Source organism: Vicugna pacos, chromosome 1, assembly GCF_048564905.1.
Source record: "Vicugna pacos chromosome 1, VicPac4, whole genome shotgun sequence".
In the NCBI taxonomy this organism is placed as follows: Eukaryota; Metazoa; Chordata; class Mammalia; order Artiodactyla; family Camelidae; genus Vicugna; species Vicugna pacos.
In genome coordinates this window covers 567,018-586,901 of record NC_132987.1, presented here as the reverse complement: position 1 = coordinate 586,901, position 19,884 = coordinate 567,018, and the positions used below count along the sequence as shown (strand labels likewise).

Sequence of the window (19,884 nt, the reverse complement as noted above, 5' to 3'; positions counted from 1 at the left end):
TTTTCACTGTTCAAACGAGTTGGAGCTTGTACCTCCCCATATATATGTATGGAGTGGAGTTGGCAACTGAAAAGAAACTTTGTGTTCCCTTCAAGCTAGGTGAAGGACGGCTTTCACACACACTTATCTCTCAGAACTGAGCATGTGGAGAGACGTTCGTTCATCCAGCACAAAGGGAACGGGTTGCAGGAGAAACCCTTACTCTGGTTTCTCAGTCTGTTTCCTAGTTCCGGTTGGAAGTGCCTGCCGTTTTCAGTGTAAAACCGAGTTGGAGCTTGTACCTCCCCATATATATGTATGGAGTGGGGTTGGCAACTGAAAAGAAACTTTGTGTTCCCTTCAAGCTAGGTGAAGGACGGCTTTCACACACACTTATCTCTCAGAACTGAGCATGTGGAGAGACGTTCGTTCATCCAGCACAAAGGGAACGGGTTGCAGGGGAAACCCTTACTCTGGTTTCTCAGTCTGTTTCCTAGTGCCGGTTTGAAGTGCCTGCCGTTTTCACTGTACAACCGAGTTGGAGCTTGTACCTCCCCATATATATGTATGGAGTGGAGTTGGCAACTGAAAAGAAAGTTTGTGTTCCCTTCAAGCTAGGTGAAGGACGGCTTTCACACACACTTATCTCTCAGAACTGAGCATGTGGAGAGACGTTCGTTCATCCAGCTCAAAGGGAACGGGTTGCAGGAGAAACCCTTACCATGGTTTCTCAGTCTGTTTCCTAGTGCCGGTTTGAAGTGCCTGCCGTTTTCACTGTAAAACCGAGTTGGAGCTTGTACCTCCCCATATATATGTATGGATTGGAGTTTGCAACTGAAAAGGAACTTTGTGTTCTCTTCAAGCTAGTTGAAGGACGGCTTTCACACACACTTATCTCTCAGAACTGAGCATGTGGATAGACGTTCGTTCATCCAGCACAAAGGGAACGGGTTGCAGGGGAAACCATTACTCTGGTTTCTCAGTCTGTTTCGTAGTGCCGGTTTGAAGGGCCTTTGGTTTGCACTGTAAAACCGAGTTGGATGTTGTTCCTCCCTATAAATATGTATGGACCATATGCCGACACAATGAATAGATTGTAGTAAAGATAAAGTGGCTGAAATCAATGTCCGGAAAACCTAGCTAAGTTTCCTAAATGTCCCAACTTAACTAACCACAGGTCTGCCGCATCAATAATGGGGCAAATAGCACCTTGTGGATTTTTTTTTAATAAATATATAATGATCCTCTTCCTACCACCGGCAATTATGTTAAGACTGAGTATAAGTTCTTACAACAAATAGTGTAGAAATCATTATTTCTACTTGATTCAAACCGCTTCTTCTACCAAATTTGAATCTTTTTTCTTCAGACGGATTTGTGCCATTTGACTTAGTGAGAAAATTTTCAACTGGCTTTTATTTAAAATATTCACCATAGTGAGAGTTTATTACATCAACTATTCCTTTATGTGAAACCCTTGTGCCTTGTCACTCTCTTTCATAATATTTCCTGTGGAAAATTCAATCCTTCATTCAGGAAATGTCTGAGCAATATTTCTCATGGAAATCCGTCCTAAACTGCAATCCAAGAAAATGAAATTGACACTGAGCAGCCCGTGAATCTGGCAGACACATGCAGTGCACTGTTGTGTTCCCGCCTCGATTTTCTGTAACCAGCAGGGAAATTTATATCTCAAGAAACAGACATAAACAATTTTCAGGACCTGAGCACACAGTTTCCCTTTCAGGGTTTAGTGGGCTTCCATTTAATTCTATGAGAAATGTTTTAAACAACAGAACAACAGCTGAGATAGGGTTTAAAATAACTTTTATTTCAGTGAAAATAAAGCCAACTGACTGTTATCATTTTTACTTTATTTGATCTCACTCTCTTACTTTACCTTCCCAACCTCCTCCACAAAATGATGGTGAACATCCCCTCCTGGGTCAGAAATCTAAGTAGAAATTACCAATGACATTGAGGTGTGCTTTGTTGTTTTATTTTTCAAAACAACCTAGTTTCATTCATATGATTTAATAATTAAGATCAGAAACAAAGTCTACTCAATAAATGGTAGACAACACATGTCGTCATAGCTGCTCATCAGGTTTGGCCCCACGTTACACACTTTTACATGGACATGTGACATGTGCTGTCATGGGAAACGGTGAGTGGGGACAGGGCCTCTGCTCTCACAGGGCACACAGCCTGGTGGGGCAGGCGGTGTTCAATCATTGCCCTTTTCTCTTTAATATACTTACAAATTATGGGAAATGCTATTTAAAAAGAACAAAATGAGTCAATGAAAGTGAAAAATACAAGGACAGTATTTAGGCTGAGGGAAGACAGGGAATCTCTTTGAAGATCTGACACTCCACTGAGACCCAAAGGACAACTCTGGCACTGAAGGTGAAGGGCAGGGACACACTGATAAAGGGCTGAAATCCAGAATATACCAAAATTTCTTTACACTCAACAAGAAGGATGAATAACCTGATTAAAAAATGAGCAAAATGCCTGAACACACACCTCATCAAAGAAGAAATCTGGATGCCAAAGAAGCCTTTGGAAAGATGCTCCACAGCACCTGTCATTAAGGGGATGCAGACTGAAACAGCGAGATACCACTGCACACCTGTCAGAACTGCCAAAATGCAGAACACTGACAGCACCGAATGCTGGTGAGGATGTGGAGCACCAGAAATTATAATGCATTGTTGGTGGGAATGAAAAATGGCCCAGGTACTTTGGAAGACGGTCTGGCAATTTTTTACAGAGCTAGACGTAATTCTAACATATGATCCGGCAACTGTGCTCCTTGGTGTTTACTCGATGAAATGGAAACTTATGTTCACACACAAATCTGCATACAGATGTTAATAGCAGCTTTATTCATACTCAACAGGATTCAGAAGCAACTAAGCTCTTCTTCAGTAGGTGAATGGATAAATAAACTGTGGTCCCACCAGAAAATGGACTATTATTTGGTGCTAAAATGAAATGAGTTATCAAGGAATGGAAAGACATGGAGGAACCTTAAATGCATATTACCAAGTGAAAGAAGCCAATCTGGGAAGTTTCAGCAACTGTCTGATTCCAACTGTATGGTGTTCTGGGAAAGGGAAAAACACAGAGACTGAAAGATCAGTGGCTGCCAGAGGCTAGAGGGGAAAGAGCAATGAATGAGGTGCAGCACGGAGCATTTTAAGGTCATTAAGACAGACGACTCTGTATGATGTTGTGATGGTGGATACATGTCATTGTACATCTGTCCAAACCCACAGAGTGCACAACACAATGTGTAAATCCTAGTGTCAACTATGGGCTATGGGTGATGATGACATGTCAGTGTAGGTTCACCCATTGTCACAAATGTACACTCTGGTGCAGGTGTCAATATTGAGGAGGCTGTGGGGGCAAACTGCAGTTCATACACCCAATCCAGCCCCAGCCACCGCTGTTAATAAAGCTCTATGGGTGTGTGGACTATCTGGCTGTTCTGGCATCTAAACAGTAGAGCTGAGCAGCTGCACCAGAGATCAGGAGGTTTTCAGACCCTGAAATATTTACCCCCAAGCCCTTGAAAGGAAAAGTCTGCTGAGCCCTGTTCTAAATGAATCAAGATTCACCCTGATGAGGCAGGACAGCAGGGCCCAAACCAGGCATGGTTAATGGGGCTGAAGCAATGTTTTAGTTCCAACACATTTGCTGAAGTCCTGCAAGTCCAGTGACAGACTGTAGCCAGGAAGCATCTGCAGGAGGAGTCGGGAGCAGGCCTTCCCGCCAGGCTCCGGGATGCCGGGGGCCGCGTGCCGCACGGGGGCCACCCGCTTGAAGAAGGTGGACTTGCAGTGGAAGCCGATCAACTCGTAGAGCTCGGAGAGGATGCTGCACGGCTGAATTTTCTCCTCGGAACGCTGAAGCACAGGGAGAAAAGCAACAAGCATCTGAATGAAACATGTAAGTGAAAAAAGACCCATAAAAATGGTTTTCCCTTAAAACAGAGACCCGATGACACAGGAAGGAAGAGGAAGGCTGACTTAGTGCACTGATGGGACCGGATGCAGAAACGCAGGGAAGCAGCACTGTGCAGACACTCCAGACCCCCTCTGGGCCCCACCTCTCCGCATTCCACCTGTCCCTTTACTAGAAAAGCCCGTATTCCCTGAAATAGAGGAATCTGCTACCTAAACATGGGACACAGAGAAGGGAAAGAGGAAAAGGAAGGGAAAGTAAAGGAACAACAGTTCATCTAGACCCTAGGGTCTGGGCAGGACTTTCACCAAACACACAACTTCTCAAAGCACAGAGCGCACAGGGAGAGGCTGACAGAGTGACTGCGACTTCTGCTCCTAAAGCACCCAGCTACCTGTCAGCACACGCTGCGCCCGTTACTGAATCATTACAATCATCTCAGAAACAACTACTACCCCGGCTCACAGGCAAGGAAATCTGAAACTCGGGGAGGAATTATTATCATCCTGGACAAAGTCCCACAGCCCAGTAGTCTCAGAGCCTCCGGCAGACCCTGGGCTAAAATGCTCCTCATCACCACGGGCCCTGAGACTCAGGCTGAGGCCACGTCAGGTCTGCACGGGCCCAGAGCACAGTCTGTGGGACAGGGAATGCTCCCACTCGAAGTGCCAGGTCAAGGCCCTCAGGAACTTGTGTAATGAAACCAAATCCCCAAACTCATTTCCAACCCACTGCCCTGTCCGGGAGGACTGCTCGGCACAACTGCGCTGTCACCTGTGCACAGGCTGAGCAAGGGGCCCAGACAGTGATGTGACATCCCAGTGGAAGTGGCTCGGAGACCACTTCATCACAGGACAGATTCTCCCGGCTTCCAACGTTAACTCTCCATTCCATTTCCAACTGGAAAGTAAGTTTAGACTTGTTTTCCTCTCTTAGAAACAAAGAGAGCGGTAACATCAGAGGGAAACTCAAGACTGAGGAAGAGTCTCCTGGTCATTTGCAAGGATAGGCCGGGGAGGGAACAGAGACAGGGATCAGAAAGACCCGTGTTCCAGTCCAAAGTCTGCACGTCACTCGCTTTGACAGTTTCCTTTTTAATACAGGTGATAAAATCTAATTATGATTTTTGGGAAAACTAAATGAAATAACGTATTCCACTAGCATAGGTGTAAAATCCTCCATGAGTGTTCCAGAAATGGACGTGATCGTGGTTAGTTACTGTCTGCCAATTCTTGTGTTCTCAGCTCACATCACCCAACCAGAGATGTGCAAGAGAATGCCTCACCAGCCAGCAGCCTTCTCCAACTTGGAAACTTACAGTGTCCGAAGAGCAGGCAGTGTTGGATGCTTTGCGGCACTCTGGAGGTAGCACTCCAGTGATGACTTTAAAAAGCTGGGGAGAATTTAGGGGACCATACAGTTCAAATACAGAGTACTCATCCCATGTCTACAAATATTCATCTCTAGCCATGATGATTAAGAGAGGAAATACATATTCAAACATACATCATTTTCCCACATAAGTGCATCAAAACAATTTGGAAAGAGTGTAACTTTCTTCTCTAGATCACACAGCGGGGATTACAAGGTTTGTACTGACAGCCCTACTTGTAAATCATCTGCAAACGTAACTGGGTCCACTATCAGTCATCATAATTTGAAGGGAATGTTAGAAAAGAAAAAAGCCAAGCTAATACTCTCCAATCTTTTGTTTGGTTACGATGTCACAGAGGAGATGGACAGCTCAATAAGGAACCACTCTGCCGTGATCACGGAGCCGGGGAGCGGGATGTGCGGCAAGATGTATGACGCAGCCGCAACTGTGCCCATGATTCTAGGCAGGTACCCAAAGTCACCTTGACAAGGTGTGAAACGTTTATGCCCACGTCCTCATAACCTGACATGTATTAAGGAGAAATGGAAACTTATAAACGGCCAATACCCTTGGTGGATACACCGTCCAAAGAGCAAAGACACAGTTTGACAACTGGCCATCCCGGTACCTTGGGATTCATTCTTGAAGAACCTTAAAAACCACTCCTCTGTCCTCAAGAAGTGCTGCCTACTAGTCCTATCTTTGGCTCATGGATACCACATGTTGAAGTGAACTTCAATGTCTGCACAGATTTGACTGTCTTTCTCCAGGTTCACTTGTCCATTCTGAAGAGGCCTGAGTTAAGACCAAATTCCTTAAGATTAATTCCCTCCAGTGACAACTCAACGAGCCTGTAATTACAAGCCAACTGAACAGGACTGTCCTCAGCGAAAAATGTCACCAACCCTTCACTGCTTTCTTAAACTCCTCTCCTGGTTAATTGCAACATACTAACACCACCCTCCACCAAGTTCCCCAACTATGTCAAATAGAAAGTAAGGTCCATAAAAGAGGAGACAACTCCATAGTCACCTTTGAATTCCTAGCATAAAGTAATGTCAATAAATAGAACTATGATTATGGCTTCTTTCCTTTAAAACCTTTCTCGTTATTTAAATGAGACCATGGAAGGGAGGTGTTTGAGTCCAGTATCTTGATCCAGAAGACTCTGGAGGCCTTTTTCAGAATGGCTGTCCACTGATTCATTCAAAACACACCTTCTCTTTCCGGGAGGAGCTGTGATTTTCTGCCATGGGTTTGTGGTCACTCTCATGCCAGAACAGCTTTAAACTAAATCCTTACTTTGGATATGTTATTTTTTCCCGCTTCCAAAAAATTTTACTTTCCTTACTTCCTTGCCTTGAGGAATGCTTTTATTCTTTTCTTTCTAATTCAAACTTTTATAAAGCAGGATTCTCAGGATGTGCTTGGCCTTATATAAGAACAGCCATCCAACTCCCAGTGTGAGAGGCCACAGGCTCACCTCCTGCCCTCCTGCCAGGGCAACTGAAACTCAGTTCAGGAGCCAACCGGCACCCCAGGGCTTCTAAGGCTCACGTATCTCCCAGAATCCCTGCTTTCTGGTTTGTCTTGGCTTCTGAGAATTTCCCCTCACTTTCTTGACAATTAGCTGTGCAGCTTGAAAGATGAGGAAGGAAGGTTTTATTTCTTAATCAGAATTTAAAGGAACTTATGTAATGAAGCTTTTCACGAGTTTCTAGAACCCTCCATTGCTGAGACAGAAAACACACAAGATATTTTCTAAATTTAGCTATCATGTGCATTTTTTCTTTGCTTTTGTTTTGTTAACTGCTAATAGACATTTTTTAATTAAAAAATAAAATAAGGTCCCAAATAAGATAGAAAATTGAAGGGGCAAACAAAATTAAAGAGCAAAGACAGAAAAATGATAAGTACTCTACAAAGTTAATAGAATAAATACACTATGGATCAGACCAGCAATTCTCAGTAACAGCTAATTGAAACCTGACCATGAGGTAAAACGTCTCTCCTGTCAGGAGATGACCAACAGAAAATAGAATTAAATCAACAACCTAAAATTCTAAGTCTGGCGAGGTATAGAAGTCTACCAGCTAAGTGTGTCTTCTTCTGGAAAAGAGGGAGACTCACCAGCTCTTTTCTGTGGAGCCTGAGCCCAGGGGAGGACAGTGAAGTGTGTTCTGTAAGTACCCAATTAGCAAAGTGAGTGATGAATAAAGAGATGTGAGCTTTGATGAGAGATGATACTACTATTCACTTGTCCTGTAAAGTATGTCTTCGCGTTCAGAGATCAATATCTCAGCAGGAAAATGCACAGCCCGGGACCAGACCACTTCTGTGATTGTGACACTGCACTTAGATGTCTCAAGGGCACCTCCAACTCCACCTGCAAAGAGCTAACTTCACGGTGTTCCTCCCATAGCCATCCTGCCCAGGGCCCTTGGTCGGGGGCAAGGTCTCCCTGCCTCTCCCAGCTCAGGCCAATCACTCACAGATGTGACAAGACCCCTCCTTCAGGGACAAATTTCCTCAGTCAATGAGATCCACCACCCACACCTGTCCTACCAGGTACTCACTGGCACTCCCTCAGCACTGACTCTGTGCTGGGGACCATGCTGCACACTGTGCACACGTTATCTCACTGGATCTACACAGCAGTCCTGGGAGTTCGGTACATCACTGCTTCTATTGATTAGATAAATTGTTTCACTTCCTTGGGTGTGTCATCCAAAGTGACACGGCTACTGAGCCACAAACCTGGGACTGAAAATCACTTGAAAATTGAACACTGCTACACCTCGCAGCCACCCTACTCTGACTCATCACATCACCTCCTGCCGAGCCTTCTAAATGTTTCTAAGCATTCTACAAGACAAAAGTGATCTACGAGAGCATCGCACTAGCCTACTTAAAATCTGTCAATGACGGTCCACTGCTCTTAGGAGAAAGCCCCACCGGGCCTGAGCACAGCCCAACGGCCCGGCATCTGCTTTCCCTGCGCGGCCGCGCTGCCTCACCCACCACGCAGCTCTACACGTGCAGCGTCCAGGACAGGGATGCTGACTCCGTACAACCCGGGGCTCGTCTCACTCAAACAATGATCACCCTCTTCAGTGGTTACCTTCTTCAATACTGAATCTCAGAAAAATATTTTCTCTGGATGAATCAATATCTTTTTCCTTACAACTTCCCATCATTGATAATGAGCTCCCCCCAAAAGAGAGAAGACCTAATCCTCAGTCTCCTTATCTGTAAAGTGCAAATAACAGGGAAATATGAGAGGTTTTATTAGAAGTAATATTCATGTGAGGCTGAGGGACAATTCCCAACATACAGTAAGTACTCAATATGTGCTTACTTAATATTAATAAGAATAGATTACATTCCAGCAACCTTAAATCAATGCTTTATGGCTTTGTCTAAAAGACTACCGACAAACTGTTGGACGAACTGTTTTGAGCAGATCAGCACAAGTGTACTGGGCGAGGTAAGCGCTGACTCCAGTTACAGCTGCAACCAACCAGCACTACGGGGCGGGAGCAGTTTGCTCAAACTCTTACATGTTGCTTGAGCATTTAGTTGTAGTTATTGAATAAAGACAGGTATTATTTACTCAAAGCTCCTGAAACATAAATCTTCAAAGATTGATGCAAATTATGTTTCAAGTACAACACTCTCACTAGAAATTACTTGAAAATTATAGTCTTAGCTCCTCCGCACATCAAAACAGCATTTTCCTAATGTATCTGACTATATACTCTGAAAGGATTGTTTAAAAGAAATTAAGATGAAGCCATCCTGAATAAGATCTCAGTATCATCTACACAAACCCCACCCAAAGGTCTCATTTCTCACTTCCACATAGGTGTTCAGATGGCTTAAGCTGGGTCTTGGTTTCTTATGACACGGGGGTGGGAAGAATTGTGGATAGATCAATGTAGCAAATATAAACCTAGTGTATTTGCTATGTAGGAATCCTAGAAATAAATAAATTGATATATATAGTCCCACCCTTATGAAGCTAAGCCGTTCCATTTACAACTGCATAAAAAATAAAATGAGAGATACATTTAACAAAAGTTTACAAGATTTGTACATTGAATATTTTGAAGTATCACCAAAAAAAATTTAAAATATCTTCATATATGGAAGGCATCCCATGATCATGCAATGGTAGAAAATATTGTTAAAAATGTTAAGAGTTCCCAAAGTAATCTACATATTTAATGGAATCCCTATCAAAATTCCAGCTGACTTCTTTGCAAAAATTGAAAAACTGATCCCAAAATTCATATTGAAAGCAAGGGACCCAGGTCAGCCAAAACAATCTTGAAAAAGAAGAGCAAATTTGGAGGACTCACTCAAAGGTTACAGCAAATCTATAGCACTCAAGTCATTATGCTTCTGTCATAAGTTTGGATGCAGAAATCTATGAGACACAATAAAAAATCCTGGGGGGAAACTTACATTTACAGTCAGTTTTCCAGAAATGTGCCAACAACACTCCATTGAAAGTATAGTCTATCCAACAAATGGAGCAGAGACACCTGGGTATCTGAAGGCAAAAGAATGAATCTGGAATCTGGACCCCGTATTTTATATAACAAATATTAATTCAAAATGGATCACAGACAGAAACGTAAAAACTAAATATATGAACTTTCTAAAAGAAGACATAGTATGAATCTTTGTGGTCATAGGATAGGCTATGGCTTCCTAGATACAATACCAAGAGCACAAGTGATAAAACAAAATAGATAAAATGGACTTCATCAAATTAAAATCATTTGTTACAAAGGACAACATCAAGAGTGTGAAATGAAAGGGGAAAGGGGTAGCTCAAATGATAGAGTGCGTGCTAAGGAAGAAAAACAAAATGAATAAATCTAATTACCTCCCCTAGAAAGAAATTGTTTTAATGTTTAAAAAAATTAAAGTGAAATGACAATCTGCAGAATAGGAGAAAAATCTTGCAAAGCATATATCTAATAAGAGACTAGTATCCAGGATATAAAACAAATGCTTACAACTGAACAATACAAAGAAAATCGACCCAATTTTTTAATTTGCCAAGGATTTAAATAGATACACAATTGGCCAATAAGCATCTGAAAAGATGGTCAGCATCACTAGCGAAATCAAAATCAAAATGAGATCTCATTTTAAACTCACTAGGATGGTTATAATCAAAACATGGACAATAACAAGTGTCAGTCAGGAGGCAGAGAAATGGATACCCTCAATATGCAGCCATTGGAAAGGGGCAATGGTGCAGCTTCTTTGGAAGAGCCCGATGTTTCCTCAAAAGGTTAGAGTTATGTGGCTGAGCAATTCCACTCCTACATGTAGAGTCATCCTTCAGTGTCCTCGGGGGGTTGGTTTCAGGAACCCCCCACCCTGGATACCATAATCCAAGGATGATCAAGTCCCTTTGCAATCAGCCATCTGGATCCATGAAGTGGAAACTACAGATATGGTGGGCCAACTGTACAGCCAACAGAATGGAAATGTATTCTCACAAAAACTTGCACATCAATATTCATAGCAGTATCATTCAGAGTAGCTAAAAGTCACTAAAAATATCCATCCATCAATGAATGGATAAACAAAATTACCAAGAATAGTCCCACAAACTTTTGGTAATTGAATCTTTGACAAAGGAGGTGAGAACATACAATTGAGCAAAGACAGCCTCTTCAGCAAATGGTGCAGAGAAAACTGCACAGCTGCATGTAAATCAATGAAGTTAGACTACCCCCTCACAACATACAAAAAAATGAATTCAAAATGGCTTAAAGACTTAAAATTGTAGACAAGACACTATAAACCTCTTAGAAGAAGACATAGGCAAAACATCTGACATATATCTCAACAATATTTTCCAAGAGCAGTCTACTCAAGCAATAGAAATACAAGCAAAAATATACAAGTGGGTTCTAATTAAACTTACAAGCTTTTGCACAGAAAAGAAAACAAAAATTAAAGCAAAAAGACAACCTATGGAGTGGGAGAAAATAGTTGCATTAAATGAAAGTGACAAGGGCTTAATTCCCAGAATATGTAAACAGCTTTTACACTTGATAAAAAAGAAAAACAAACAATTCAATCCAAAAATGGGCAGAAGACCTAAAGAAACATTTCTCCAATGAAGACATACAAATGGCCAATAGGCACATGAAAAAATGCTCAATATCATTATCAGAGAAATGCAAATCAAAACTGCAAACAAGTATCACCTTTCACCAGTCAGAATAGCCATCATTCAGAAGTTCATAGACACTAAATGCTGGAGAGGCTGTGGAGAATTGGGAACACTCCTACACTGTGGTGGGAATGCAGTTTGGTGGAGCCATTGTGGAAAACTGTATAGAGGTTCCTCAAAAGACAAAACCTTGGGGGCCCAGATGACACAGCAATCCCACTCCAGGGCATATATCCGTAAGGAAACGTAATTCAAAAAGACACTTTCACCCCAATGTTCACAGCAGCATTATTTACAATATCAAGACATGGAAACAACCTAAATGTCCACTGACAGACGACTGGATAAAGAGGTTGTAGTATATATGTCCAATAGACTACTGTTCAGCAATAAAATAATAATAAAATAATGCCATTTGCAGCAATATGAATGGACCAGGAGAATGACATTCTAAGTGAAATAAGCCAGAAAGAGAAAGAAAAATACCATATGAGATCGCTCACATGTGGAATCTAAAACAAACAAAAAAAAAAAAAACAAAGGAACAAAAAGATAAACTTATCTACAGAACAGAAACAGACACAGAGACATAGAAACCAAACTATGGTTACCAGAGGGGAGAGGGTGTGGAATGAATAAATTGGGAGTTCAAGATTTGCAGATGCTGAGTATGTATACAATAAACAGCAAGTATATACTGTATAGCACAGGAGAATATATTTAATAACTTATAGTAACTTATGTTTAAAAAGAATATGAAAATGAATGCAGGTATGTTCCTATTTAACTGAAGTTTTGTGCTGTACACAAGAAACTGACGCAACACTATAAACTGACTAGACTTCAATGAAAATATTTTTAAATAGACCAAAAACGAAAAAAGAAGGAAAAGGATATTATCAAACAAAAAGAATAATGTACTGATTCAGGCTACAATATGAATGAACTTTGAAAATTTATGCTAAAATAAGCCCGTCACAAAAGGGCAAATAGTGCCCTTTAGGGTGAACTGTATCTAAGCATTTATTGTACTACTCCTGTAAATTTTCCGGAGTTTTGAAGTCTATCAATATCAAAATAAAATGTATTATTCATTAAAAACTTAAAACCCTTCCTCACAGGAGGGCTTTAATTATTAAATGCAGAAAAGCATGTAAAACTCTTGGAACAACAATTTTCACGTCCACACACAGTCACTGCTGTCACTGCCACTCAGAGTGTGGTGCCAGCGCTGATGAGAGCTGCCTCCACTCGCTCCCCTGCAGACAGGAGTGAAGGCCTGAGCTTTGACAGGCAGGGTTTGCGTGAACCTGGGTCAGCCACAGCCACGTCCCAGACTCTGCGTTACCCAAATTTCTTATACAAACTGCAACATGTAATGTAAACACTCTAGAGGGATGTATCTTACAACACAGGGAATACAGACAATGTTTTACAGTAACTATAAATGGAGCATCTATTGTACACCTGAAACATATATTTTAAATCAGCTATGTCTTTATAAAAAATTAAAAAATAATTTAAAAATGTTATCCCTTTAATATTCAATTTGGTTTTTAATTAACTACTAAACAGCTTAGAATATATAAAAGCATTTAAGTGTGATGTTTGTTTACATATTTATTTACTTCAGCCTCCTGCTAAAAGAGAAATTAAACAATTTTTTAAACACAGCTTAACAACCATAACAACAAAAAGGCAAAACTGAGAGTGAAGAGAAAATGGAGATTCAATACTTAAATGAAACCAGGGGGAGGTAAACTCATAAAAATGGATTCCATGAAGTCAGGGCAAGTGTTAAAGGCCGACTAGAAATTCAGCTGTAAGATTCTTGGCAGCTAAAGCAAAAAGAAAAAGATGATGGGGCAGGTGGTAGAGCGTGTGCTTAGTGTGCACAGGGTCCTGGGTTCAAGCCCCAGGGCCTCCACTAACAGATAAATATACCTAATTACCTACCCCCCAAAAGAGCCCCAAAGAAAAGAAAGAGAAATTTCTTTCCAAAAAAATCCTGATATTAAATTTGGATTAAATACTTTAAAAATAAAAGGAAAATAGAAAAGATGAGTGACACTGTGAACAAAAACCCCAGCTGGGCTAACAAGCTAAGTCACAAATCTAAGTGTGATAAGTGTCGGTTTACTGATCTAAGTTTTGCTGGGCTAACTCGTAAATCTGAAGTTCAGTGTCAGTTTACTGGGCTAACAAGCTAACTCGTAAATCCAAGGTCAACAATTGTCAGTAACGTGATCTGTTCCAAATTGATAAGCTTCAGTGTACTGATTCCTTGCTTTTTGTTGTTTGAGCCTTATTGGCTAAAAGCCCCATACTTGTAATTAACCCTATAAAACCTCATGTGCACGTCTTGGATGTGCTCAGGGCTTGGGAACAGAAGCCCCTCTGAGCCCGCTGGCATAATAAATCTCAGTACTCCCACCCTCTGAGTGCTGCTTATTTCTTGGCTGGCCTGTTGTTTCCGTAACAACACAAGCGATAATGCCCGTGAGATAAATCTGCGATGGCTGCTGGCAGGTCCCCATGTCTCATGTGGGAAAATCTGAAACATATTTCTCACCACTCAGAATCATCCTCAGCCCACCCCACATCTCCCGCTGTTAAATGCAGGAACACACGCAGGGTCCAGCCTTTGCTCTCTCTGTGTCATCACAGTGAGACAGGATGGAAGGGGGCAGAGCAAGCCATTCAAGAAAGACCACAGCAATTAACATCAAAATGGTGAAGAATTCAACCCCCAATAGGTCTTGAGGCTCAGGATGAAGAGATTTAACTTCTAGTAGATCTTGAGCTTCATTATACACCCATTGTAATAGTAACATGGTGAATAACACGGCCCCAGGCACCATGGCAGTCACAAGGCTAGCCACAAAAGGTCAAAGTGTGGAAAATGGCCAACTCCCTGGAATCCCAGCCCCTTGCCCTAAGGCTGGTCCTTCTACTTATTAGCATATGAAACCACGAAGCCCAAGAAAAGGAGCAACACAGAGCCACCTCCCAGGAACCCCTCTCTCTACCTCTTCGGAGAAGGCCCACACTATTTCTGTGGAGTGTGTGCCTACTTTTAATCTGAGCATCAAACCCCCATACTTCGTGACGTTTCTCATGCCTGTCAATGTATCTCTCTGAATAAATCTACCTTTACTCAACACTGGCTTGTTCTTGAATTCTTTACTGCATGAAGCCAAGGAACAAAATCTGGTGGGGCACAACCCAGGGGCTCAACGGAAGCCTGGGACACAGCCCTTCTCATGCCCCACATATTTTTTCTTGTATCAACAGGACTGGGATGTGAAGTGAGGTCTGAGGCCCCAGCTAAGGGACAGAAGCAGCCTCCAGGTCTCCAATTGGTGGGCAGCCTCTCCCCCATCAGGGGCCATGGGGTCTGCCTGGTTCTCTGTGTTTTTTTGTTGTGCTGACTCCCCAGTCAGAGAGATTTCTCCTTAGGCCTGGCTCCACAAAACCCTTCTCTCCAAAATACAAGCACATCATGTCACAATCCTCTTGTTCAACAAGGAAATGTTCAGCCAACTTTTTCCTTCCCCAGTTAAGTACCTAAATGTCCTCCCTGCCATCCCACCACTTCTTTCTTTTTGAGAACTCTGCACTCCCCACACACCATCCTGAACGCAGGTGCCTTGCTGGCTGGGACCGAGATGTTTCAGTCTCAAACATCCTGAGTCCTTTCTCTTTCCACTTTCTAACTTAAAAAGGCCTTCCTGTGTCTCCCACCGCTCTGATTCTGAACGTCAAAAAATGCTCAGGTTACATTCACTCTGTGAATACCTCCCAGGTTTTGGCTAGGTTTCCTTCCCAAGATCTTCATTAAGGACCTGCATCAAGAAGTTTAAAGGGGCTATTCTTACATTTGAGTGGAGGAGCCTGCAAGAAATTTAAATGGCTTTGAAGAGAGAGTTAACCAGGGACAGAGAGGTCGCAGGTCCTAGTCAACAGTGTCATGAGGCAAAATGTTCTTCAAAGGCTCAGAGTGGCTTCTGAACACAGAGTCGGCAGGGAGGAGGTGACAGGCAGTGAGTGGGGTGAGAGACACAGGGTACGGTCCCCCAGCAGGGGAAGAATTGGTTATTTTCTAGTTTTCCAATTTCTTACTACCTTTTTCTCTGATTGCCACATACCATTTCCTACGAATTAAGCATATCAATGTCAGTCATTTGGGCCACTTGGGAGAAGCTGCATGATGCCATTCACAGGGCTGGGACATGACAGCCACACCAGTCTAGGTTGAAAGACCAGTGGGGGTATTTCCATGGTAATCACGGGCATGCAGCAAACTCCCCAGCTTCAATGACCTCCTCTCAAAGTTGGCGCCAATAAAACTACCAAGCAAAATGCGTGATGATTCTGGCCAACATCTGTTTATTAGTTAAGTGCCTGTGACACCTGCCACTTAATAGGGAATGAGTACGATCAACGAGGCCCTGTCTACCTGGCCACACGCGCCCTGTCTTCCTGCCTTGGTGCAGCAGCACAGCTTGTTTAGCTGAGATGAGCGCCCCCAGAGCAGCCCCGACGGGAAAGCTCCCAGCTCTGCACGGCCAGACGTGTTCCTTTCCTTCTCAGAGCTGATCACAATTTGCTGTCTTCTGTTTTTATGTTTATCCCTTTTGTAACTGCCTCTCCTCCGGAGATTTTGCTCAAGCAGCACAGGACCAGGTGTGTCTTGTGGCCTGCCGGATATTCTGGGCTGGGAAACAGCCGAGCCCACATCTGGCTCTGGTGCTGAACGGAGAGAGCAGAAGGCCCAGGAGCCCATGCTGAACCGAGGCCCCTGCACACAAAATTATGGTCTGACTTTGGGCAAATTACACAGTCTTTTTTACCCTGAGATTCCTCATCTGTCCATAAAAATAACTGCCCATGGCACACAGGGTTACAAGTATTAAAGGAAATCACCAAATTCACAAAGTAGCCAAGGGGCTACCAGTGCATCCTAAACAGACACATGCTGCCTTTAAGGCTCTGACACACACCAAGCGTGGTGGTCGAACAAAGTGTACACTGCTAAGTGTCAGTGTGTTAAGTGCTTCATGTGTGCTATAATAATCTTCAGAACTTACAACAAGCCCAGGAAGTAACGAATATTATCATGCCCATTTCACAGACTCACCATCAGTTTAAGAGAGGTTACATTCAAGTCCAAGGCGCTATGGTGAGTAAATGGCGATTTCAACCTGAATATGGGCCCAGGCCTGGGCTCCATCTCTGTCCCATCCACCTGACCACTGCCTATGAATTCCACCTGTCCAATACCCAAGTTGAAGCCAGCCAGCTCTTAAATGCAATGTGTGTCACCGTTTGTCAATGTTGGTTCATTACCATAAACAGTTCTCAGAAAGCACTTCAGAAAGGAAAGTTGGACTCACATACCTGCCCACAAAGAAGAAGAATTCTGCCTTGCCTTCTCCTGTAACGTGCAGAAACCCTTCCCATTCACCACCGAATCCTTTTGTATGCTTCCTCCGTGTTCATGTTTACACATGGCTTATTAAAGTAGAAGTTACCTGCAGTAATTCCATCTCGGTTCCATTCCAAGCTTCCAGATTATCCATAATCAGGGTAATACCATAATTTTCTGTGAATGAAAACACTACAAATTGAATGAAAATATTGCAACCATGTCACTAAACAAAGAATGCTGAAAACAAGTCATCAGCGGCTGCCGCCACCCCCCAGTGAAGACGGGCCTGCAGCCATTCACAACGGTGCCCTCTGAGCAGACTCCGAATAAGAAAGGACAGATTACTGGCCCTAGATAGCTAGGTGCTTGTCTAAAGTATATATTCAGTCAGCCCAAATGTTGGCTTCCTCCCATATATTGAAAAGCATTAAATTCATGAACTTGAGATACCTGGCTTTCTTTAGATAACAAGCAATGTTTTATTGTTCTGACTACCTGGTCTTTGTTGTAAAGCTCCTATATAATCCTAGCTTCTCCCCTACTCTTGCGAGCAGTCCCTCAGAGTGTTCTGAGAGGCGGTCATCCTGGCTCGAGTCCTTCTGACAAATAAAACATAACTCTTAATATTCAGGCTGCACGTTTATTTCAATCAAGTCCCAGAATAGACACAACTCATCAATTGTGTAATGGGACACACTGGATCAGGAACCAAAAGAGAGTAGTAGTCCCTAAGAACTACGGCTCCCTCTTTCTTCCTGTCATTATACAATCCCACCAGAACTCATTACTTTGCTGTCTGCTCCTCTGGCAACCAAACTCAGAGAAGAGTCAACTCAGCAGAGCGTCCTGCTGGGGAGAACCCCCGCAGCAGCACTGCAGGCTGCCTGCCCTCCCGCACGCTCTGACGACTGCTAGTGTCCTCCGTGGAAACCAGGCCAACAGAGCTGTTCCCTACAGCTACAAAGTCCCAAATATTAAATAAAACCTTTCATTTTATACTATATGTTACATATATACCCATCTCTGAAAACAGCTTTGCCAGAAGCCCAAATCTTCAACATTAATCTGCAAAGGCAAATCAGGTCCCCAAGGGAAAACAAGTCTTAAGACGATGCTAAGACCTCCAAAGTCCTCTCCATGACCATAAACCAAACTGCCTGTAGGTCTGCAGCTGCAGGAGGCTACATGTCTGCTTTTAAAGCAACCCCTTCCTGCCCTCGGGTGCTACAATGCCCTTCTACGCCCTCCCATCTCAGGGTAAGAGCACCCACTGCAGAACCTTGCAGGGCAGCACTGACAGGACTGGACAATGAGGATCAGAGCTAAACTAAGCCTTCTGATGACACGAGTTGTCACTCTGTCACTTTACAGATGAAGATATATATAGAGAGAGGTGGGGTGTTATTGTTCAAAGTCACACAGATAAAAAGTGACAAAGTCTATAACTCTGCTCCTCCCTCTGGTGTGACGCCCCAACTGGGACAACCACAGGGTTCTTTCGTGCCTGCCTGACCAGTTCTTTCCTATCACTCATGACCCACCACAGGGTCTGAAATTAGCCTGCATTTGCAGCATCTTTTCCCTCCAGTTTCTCAGGAACAAGGCTGTTCGGGCCACTTTATGACTTCCAGGTCCCCGAAATCTCCGTGCTCAGGCTGCTCTTGCCTGTGCATCCGGCCCGCTGCTCAGAGGCTCTTCCTCCCCTGCAGGAGGACGTTTCTACTCTTCACAGGGACACCCCCTTAGGGGATCCCTCCTCTCGCCCTCAGCATGGCAGGTGTCCCAGGCCACATCACGAGATGCCCCAATAGGACTGCATCTGCCCAGGTCTGCTAGTCAGACCAGCAGCCTCAGAGCCAGGGATTATGCCCAGGTCACACTGCAAACCTACTGCCCGCCTCACAGCCCCCAGCCAGCAGGTCACCTGGAAGTCACAGCAAGTGCCCCACCCAATCCAGAAGCCTCTTCATTTCCCAGCACCACTGATGACTGGTTTCCAAACTTTGGTCAGTTTCGCACAAAACAACACCTTCTACTGTGTAGCGGGTGGTTTTTGCTTCTGCACCCCATTCTTACTGAAAACGTTAAGGGAAACCAAAAAGCCTCTTCTCAACCCTTTTCTGATGATACCCTCCCTCCCACAATATACATATGCTCAAGAGATTTGGATCCACGTGATTTTGTTTCCCTTACGATAAGTGGCTCAAAACACTGCGGGATTATTTATCCTTTGAGGGTATTAGGACTCAGTTTCTCGGCTTTAATCTGTTTTTGTCTTTGTCTTCTTTGTTCCTAGCAGTTGCCACCTCTTACTCCCTTCAGCAGCCTCCCTCCCAACTTCTAGTCTAGGAAATCAGCTGTGATGAGGGGCACGGGGGCATTCACAGAAATGCAACAAAGGCAAAGAGAGGCTATATAATTTGCCAAAGATATCACCTTCAACCCCCAACAGAATGTGTCATGTCCCTGTGTTTAACTCTTATTCTAAGCAAGTTAACTTTTTGTAGATTATGTTTATAAAGATGAGAAATCAAAATACATACAAGGACACACATCAACTCTAAGATATTCATTAACTCCACTATTTTGTTTCTATTTATTTTATTTGTATTAAAAAATTAAGAACCCCTGCAACCAATATAGCAAAATGTTACTGGGTTTTAAATACAGAATATAGAGGGGTTAAGTGTGTCATTACTCATCCTTATATGTATGTTCACAAGATAAAATTATTTGAAAGTCTCTCTCCCCTCTCCCTACTCACTACTGGCTCTCACCTGAGATCCCAGACCACACATCTAACAACCTTTCACTTTACCCACAGCTGAACTCATCAGTTTTCCCCCAGAAATCCCTCTGCAGCTTTCCCTCCTCAGAACACAGCAGGACCATCATTTAACTCATTAATCCACCCAGAAACCT

At 43.2% G+C, this 19,884-nt stretch overlaps 1 protein-coding gene across 2 annotated transcripts in view; it reads right to left on the bottom strand.

Annotated features, from left to right (window-relative positions):
* Nucleotides 1–3,369: 3,369 nt before the first annotated feature.
* Nucleotides 3,370–19,884, bottom strand: part of LOC140699109 (trafficking protein particle complex subunit 9-like) — a 169,180-nt gene continuing 152,665 nt past the window's right edge. The window contains exons 7-8 of one of the 2 annotated variants that reach the window (XM_072970890.1): nucleotides 16,932–17,136; nucleotides 3,657–3,896 (exon numbers count right to left, since the gene is read on the bottom strand). Coding sequence is in view for 1 of the 2 variants with exons in the window: in XM_072970891.1 (XP_072826992.1) it covers nucleotides 3,648–3,896 (249 nt within the window). In the remaining variant the exon portion in view is untranslated. Of the gene's footprint in view, nucleotides 3,897–16,931; nucleotides 17,137–19,884 lie in introns of both variants that reach the window. The other variant, XM_072970891.1, reaches the window with a different exon arrangement.